Source organism: Mchenga conophoros, linkage group LG10 (assembly GCF_057382185.1).
Source record: "Mchenga conophoros isolate Kocher_MC1m ecotype Shallow Benthic linkage group LG10, M_conophoros_male_GT1.1, whole genome shotgun sequence".
Classification (NCBI taxonomy): domain Eukaryota; kingdom Metazoa; phylum Chordata; class Actinopteri; order Cichliformes; family Cichlidae; genus Mchenga; species Mchenga conophoros.
In genome coordinates, this window is record NC_140535.1 from 14,578,852 (window position 1) to 14,585,951 (window position 7,100).

Here is a 7,100-nt window from a genome sequence, read left to right on the forward strand (position 1 = left end):
CCCAAATGCAGATGCGTGAAGGCAGAGTAAATTCAACAAAAAGCGAGAATTCAGAAAAAAACAAAAACAACAACACTCCTATATTTATATATATGTGTGTGTGTGTTTTAGGTCAGTCGTGTATATATATCTATATATCTATATATCTATCTATATATAGATATATATCTATATATATCTATATATAGATATATATAAAATGAACATGTTATGACAGCCAGTTCTCCACAGTTGTAGACGAGAGGACGGGAACAGGTGCTGGTGAGCAAACATAAGAGTCACGTGTAATTTTAGGAGGACTCAGCTGATTATCATCCTAATCAGTCAGCACTGACGCACATTTGAAGTAGGGCAAAGGTCTAAACACTGAGGAGTATCTGCATAAAGAGCCTTTCCAGTAGATATCTTTTAAATACTAAGTTGAATTTGTGATATTGTTAAAAAAAAAAGCTCTCTGGAATACAATATTAGGCAATTTTCCAGACTATTCAAGCATTTTTCATCATGTGCTTTACATGAACTCTTCCTTCCGTATCTTCTCAACAGTGCTTATATTACATTATAATCCCTGTGTTTGCTTTCTAACCCATCAACTCCTTAACAACATGTGTGATCTGATCTTTGCTCACTGATCGAACCTAGTATTAGAAAATATCATCTAGCCAGTGAGAGCCAGAATAAGCACTAAGTTTTAAGAAAAATGCAAGCCAAAGCAAAATCCGAACAGTCTGCAAACCCCTGAGTCATCTCTGCTATGCGGGGCCTTTTGCTGTCTTAGTGGAATATCTGTTTTGTGTACGGTGAAAAACTGTAAGTCAGCATAAATGATAAAAGCTGTTGATGAAGTTGGAAAAACATTATAAACTTGAGGTAACTACAGATATTAAAAATAAGCAGTTTTAGTGTCCCTTTATTCTTTTCCTATTTAATTATCCAGTGAAGCAGAACCAGGACAATCCAAGTCTGAGTTGATTTTGTGAATGAAGCAAAGATGCTGAGCCATAAACCTGTGCCCTACTAACCTTTAAGTGATGACCTTATTTATAGAGTACTGATTTAAAGTTCACAGTATTCAGAGCACAGGGGTGATCAGGTCTGGGGGCTCAGTGTCTTTTTAAGGGGAGGTCACTGCAGACTGGTTGAAGCCAGCCCACTGACTTGTTTACTGGCCCGAGCGTGTGCTTAAATGTTTCTCACAGAGTGTTCCCAGGAAACTGTTTTTAGAGAGCAGGTGGTGAAACCACCTCCACCATCTCCTTAACCTTTTCATGGAATACAGTATAAATGGATTATTACCTCTCAAATGTCCTGTAATGTCGTTTGACATCACAGGACCCAGTCTGAATATGTTTGCTAAACGTAAATATGTTCTCACTTTACTAATCTCCTACGAATGCCTTGTTTAATATAGAACCTTTATAGCTGTAAATATGAGGAGTGGAAAATATGCAGGTGTATGGCTTTACTTTGACCCTGTTTACCAAAACTGCTTCAGAGTTTCTGAGTAAGTTGTCACACTGAAGATGAATTATGACACTGTTTTATGTGTACAGGGTAATATTGCTATAAAGCAGCAGTTTATGGGAAAGAAAGATGTTTACAATAATGTGCAAAAGTCTTGAGCTATGGAAATATAGTGTATAAATATAAGAAATACAAGGCAAAGACTGAATTTATACAATTCTAATAAGGTTGAAAGTCAATATCTGGTATGACTACTTTTATTTTTCAACACAGCCGGGCTTTTCTGCATTTATAATTTCAGCAATTTTGATAGGATTTCCAACACCACTGCCTGAAATGAAGCCCCAAACCATGAAAGAGCATCCACCGAGTTTTACAAGTGGCTGTAGATACTCACTGTTGTACGTCCTTCTTGATCTCCTCCCTACACATACTGACAATGATGTGAACCAAACAATTCCAAATTCAGATTCAGATTTTCAGTCCAGTTCTTGTGTAATTTGGATTACCTCAGCCTACCTGTTTTCCTTCCTTGAGAATGATTTCTTGTCAGCCATCCTCCCACTGAGACCATTTCTGATGAGGTTTTAGTGAAGAACAGGTGGATGATGAAGGGTCAAGTCCCCTGTTTTTTCATTTAAAAAAAAATCATACAGTTCTTTTCTGGTTTCTGTATTTAAGGACAACCTTCACACCGTGGGACAAGTTATTATTTTTTTTAAAACACAGTTTTCTGTCTGTCAAACTGTGTTATCTTTGGCATATTTTGTGGATTCAACAAAATAAATGAGAAGAAATTTTTTTGTGACAGGCTTAGCAAAGATCCTAATGATGCAAGATCATGCAAGATCCTGGCTCTTGGCTAAGTTGTCTTAGGTGTTAATTGCTTTAGCTGGGTGTGTTTTCTAATTCATTAACAGGTCAGTGTTAAGTGGCTTAACAAATAAAAAACATTCTTCTAAAAATGGTTAAAAGACTTGAATGAATATAAGCAAAAAAAGCAGCCTGGAGAACTATGGCTCAGTAGCACCAGGTCTTATCTTAAAGAGTTATCTTATCTTATCTGGCTCCTTGGAAGCAAAATATAAAGAAACGAGGGAGGTTCAAGACTTTTGCACAGTACTAGTATGGTTACAAAATTTAGTAGTGTCGTCTTGGGAACAGAACAACTTCCTGACACATGTTGCAGCAGGTGAATCCTTTGATATTTGGAATATGAGGCTGTGCTTTCTGACTTGATTAAAACTTGGCGACCTGTGACCCAGAATGCAATGGAAACTCATATGTAAGGAGGCATGCACTCACAGAGAGCCAACACCCACCTACAAAGAGTGCACCTCCTCCCCCTGACACTTTCCATTTGGCAGCTGCTCCTCTTGTTGGAAGCAGCTTGTGTCCCTGTTACAAATCAACCCAAATGATTGCATTCAGATTCTCTCTGCACCCAACCACACTGACCCATGGTATGGATTGGCTTGCTGGGATGGAGAGGTGGGGGATTCCTAAAGCTTCTAAACTTCTAGAGCTAATTCTGTTCCCTGGGCACAAACAGTAAGAAATAATGCGGTGGAAATATTACCCAGCCAGACAAAAATCCCAGGCAAACATCTCATGAATCCAGACAAGCCTTCCAGTCTGATTGGCTGCATGTAACCAACCAATAGAAAAATACCCTGTGATGTCAGCAGAGTAATGTGAGCTGGTATCTGGGGAAGAAAAGCTGAAATTTCACACAAATATCAAACTCTGGATTCCAAACCTGAAACAATGTTTTTAAAAAAATCCATGAAACTTTCAGCAGTAACTTCTTTACTGTGTAAACGGACTCCAGATAGACCTGAATGTTTACGTGTACTCAGAGATTTCATGCCAGGCTGCCATGATGACGGCATCAGGAAGAGATCAACAAGAGCTCAGATATCTGGCTCAGGCTCACAGACTGATAAACATGATATTCTCATGACAGGTGTACAACGTGTTTGGCTACAGCGCATGTAGTTACGTGGAAAAGCTTCCTATAAATTTGGGGAGGCTTCTTCCATACTGGAACAGTAGGCACACAGGAGACGAGAAAACGTATAGGATTAACTATCAAAGAGGACTGTATACATTTTTCCTGTTAATTGGATTATAATTTACTTGGAAAACTATTAAGGTAAAAAAACAAACAACAACCTTGCATATCAACATAGCTGTGATTTTTTTTAACTCTGTAAATTTTTATTGGCAGTTAATTGAAAATATCAGTTATATTTGCTTCAAGCTGTGGGTCGCTTTCAGCTAAAACTGAGTGAATGATGATTTGCTGAGTTGTGCTATATGGTTGTTTTTGCAGCAAGTGGTGGTATGCTCACTGGCTCATTTCGAGGAGAGTTTATGGTCCGAGGCATTTCCACAACAGAAGCACCTCGAAAGACTAGCTTGTTTCTTGAGAAAACCTGAAACTTGTCATAATCCTTACTCACAGGTTTGTATGACTTTCAGCATGAACAGCATGAAAATATTTCCAGCACATCCAGCGCACTAAATACACCCAGGTTTGTCACAGTTAGTCATTTTAAACAGATCGAACAAAAGTCGTGTAATATAAGAAAATATCAGCAGTTATGCATGTAGTCTATTTTTACTTTACACGCTTATATCCCATATTTGGTTGTCCAGGCAGCGATGTTCTTTGGTGCTTTGTGTTACACAACCAAAGGTCTTTGGATCGTAAGAGCATATCTTTCCATTCATGTCCTCAGCTGAGGCGCAGCAATGGTTGGCATGAAACCCAAAGATGTGATGCCCTCTGCGGCAGTTAAGTTCTTCGGAGCAGGCACGGCAGCCTGCATTGCCGACCTTGTCACCTTTCCACTGGATACCGCCAAAGTCAGACTGCAGGTTAGACAAACAGTGTTAACCCGATGCCTTTAACCTTATGATAGATGTCATATTAAATCCTCTTTTATTTGCATCATGTCGTGCAGCTTCAGGGAGAGTCTCAGATAGCCGAAGGAGTTGGTGCACTGAAGTATCGGGGCGTGTTTGGCACCATCACCACCATGGTGCGCACAGAGGGGGCCAGGAGTCTGTACAATGGACTGGTGGCAGGCCTGCAGAGACAGATGAGCTTCGCTTCTGTCCGTATCGGCCTTTACGACTCCATGAAGCAATTCTACACCCGAGGCACCGAGAGTGAGTATCAGTGAGCGAGCAACAAGTCTGCTTCTATTGCACTGTTTCTTCGTGACCAACATACGTATGGCACACAGGTGCAGGGATCGTTACTCGGCTCATGGCGGGCTGCACTACCGGGGCAATGGCTGTGGCTTTTGCACAGCCAACAGATGTGGTAAAGGTGCGTTTTCAAGCCCAGGTCCGACTGGCTGACGGCGAGAGGAGATACAACGGCACAATAGATGCCTACAAGACGATTGCCCGAGATGAGGGTGTACGTGGCCTGTGGAGAGGTACCTGCTTTACATTCAAGTCATTCATCTTTATATGAAAATGCCCTCGGCTGTTCTGACAGTTACGATCCTCTTTTGTGTTCCAGGATGCATGCCAAACATCACTCGTAACGCCATCGTAAACTGCGCAGAGCTGGTGACCTACGACATGATCAAAGAACTCATCCTGAAGTACAACCTAATGACAGGTGAGGCCATGAATGAAAGATACAGACAAACATCCCTCAAACGTCTGTCTAATTAACGTGAAAGTTGTGACTAAACTTCTGTCCTCCCACAGACAACCTGCCGTGCCACTTCACGGCCGCCTTCAGCGCAGGCTTCTGCACCACAGTTGTGGCTTCTCCTGTGGATGTAGTTAAAACACGTTTTATGAACTCAGGACACGGCCAGTACAGCAGCGCTCTCAACTGTGCCTTCACAATGCTAAGAAACGAAGGATCCACGGCTTTCTATAAAGGGTAAACACACTCTAACATGACCACGAGGCAAGCAGAGATGCTACAAAAGTCCTTTTGAATAATTCTTCACTTGTCTTTTTTTCCTCTTCTTTAGGTTCATGCCTTCTTTCCTGCGACTCGGCTCCTGGAACATTGTGATGTTTGTCACCTATGAGCAAATTAAAAAAGGCATGAGCAGGACACAGCAGTACTGGGAGTCTCCGTTCTGACCGCAACTAGTCAGACTTGTTTTTTTCAACTCAGGACCGCAAAACACAACAGCCTAACGCACACCACAGTGCAGGGGTGACTACTGACGACTCTTGGTTGGAGACCTGAAAATACAGGAGCATGAAAACACAAGAGTTGACATTAGAAAGAGTTTGAGCAGGAAGACTTCAGGGGCATTGTTGCAATATTTAAAATAATTTAAAGGGTAGACCTTACAGAGGCTTCATGCATTTTAATGGTCAGAAATTCCATTACAAGAAGCTCCTTCTGGTGTAAACTTCTATGTTTAAATGAAATAATCATGTGAATAATGTTAGGCTGTAAAGTTAGTTTTTACTTCCTTTAGGCTTTCCATGAAAGCAGAAGACAGTTTATGTCCAACATTACATACCTTAAAATGACCACAATATGTCTTTCTGGATTGTTTACACTGTTTACCTTTTGTAGTTGTAGTTTAATGTATTTGCCACTAGATGTGAAAAGTATGTATGATTTGTTGCTGGTCGATGAGTCATGTGTATTTTGTGAAATAAAGTACTTTAATTAGTGAAAAATTGTAATTTCGCCCATCCTTTTGTATGCTATTGAATGCCAGTGTTGCTTTGTAACTTTATTCTGAATGTCACTTCACATCCCGACTCCCACTCCTAACCTGTTAGATATACAACACTCCTCACAGGGAGAAATTGGGAATGCGGATTTCCTAAAATCTTCTGGAAAAGCCTCAGAATTTTAGGTAAGCAAATGCTGCTGATCTCTTAAAAACATACCTCCTTTTTTAAAATCGAGCATTTATTAGTGCTTCCACTTAATAATAATACTCCTGAAATGTGCCTCCGGAGTTCAGCCACATTTACAGAGATGTACCTACACATGGTAATACGGACCATATGCATGTCTTCTTCATCAGTATCATGTTGGCCTTCTGCTTCTGTTACGTCCCAGAGTTCATATGTTACTATATAATTCTTTTCACTCATGGATTTTTTTGCATGTATGTATTTCTGATGGGTTGCTTATTTGTTTAACATGGAAGTGACCTTGTTTCTTAATATATTTCTATGCCTGTGAGGCCCTTTGAACATGATATGTGCTACTGGGCGATACAAATAAAAATGAATTGTTACAACAAACAAATCATGAAACAGGCTGTCATAAAACACCTCCCAGCATTTCTTTTGGCACAGAACCACCAGTTTAAACCTAAAATATGTTTTTTTTTTCATTTATGAATTACATTTCCAACTCCATAATTCTTAGAGTGCTGTATCATTTCCATAGGTCTCTGAAAAAGATCTTACCAGGTACGATATCTGTGCAGTTTCTTTGCACAGGCCATCACTCTGAAGAACACTTGGATCACTGACATATTATCTCACACATAGTACAGATATGGGGGTATGGATAAGTTACTATATAATTGATGGACAACTGGTTGATGTATAAAATATATATACTGGGAATCGACAGTATAAATATACTGTTTATATAGTAACCAGTTATCCATCACCTC

General features: G+C 40.0%; 1 protein-coding gene across 2 annotated transcripts; it reads left to right on the forward strand.

Moving 5' to 3' along the window:
- Positions 1 to 1,744: 1,744 nt before the first annotated feature.
- On the forward strand, positions 1,745 to 6,141 carry LOC146565499 (dicarboxylate carrier UCP2-like). 2 transcript variants are annotated; one of them, XM_085288638.1, is made up of 8 exons: positions 1,745 to 3,619; positions 3,800 to 3,931; positions 4,209 to 4,347; positions 4,434 to 4,641; positions 4,719 to 4,916; positions 5,003 to 5,104; positions 5,197 to 5,377; positions 5,472 to 6,141. In XM_085288638.1, exons 3-8 carry the CDS (start codon positions 4,222 to 4,224, stop codon positions 5,584 to 5,586), a joined length of 930 nt encoding a protein of 309 aa, XP_085144764.1. In that variant the 5' UTR covers positions 1,745 to 3,619; positions 3,800 to 3,931; positions 4,209 to 4,221; the 3' UTR covers positions 5,587 to 6,141. The 2 variants fall into 2 exon arrangements, with proteins under 2 accessions (XP_085144764.1, XP_085144765.1); XM_085288639.1 differs by having other exon boundaries at positions 3,800 to 4,347.
- The last annotated feature ends 959 nt before the right edge of the window (positions 6,142 to 7,100 follow it).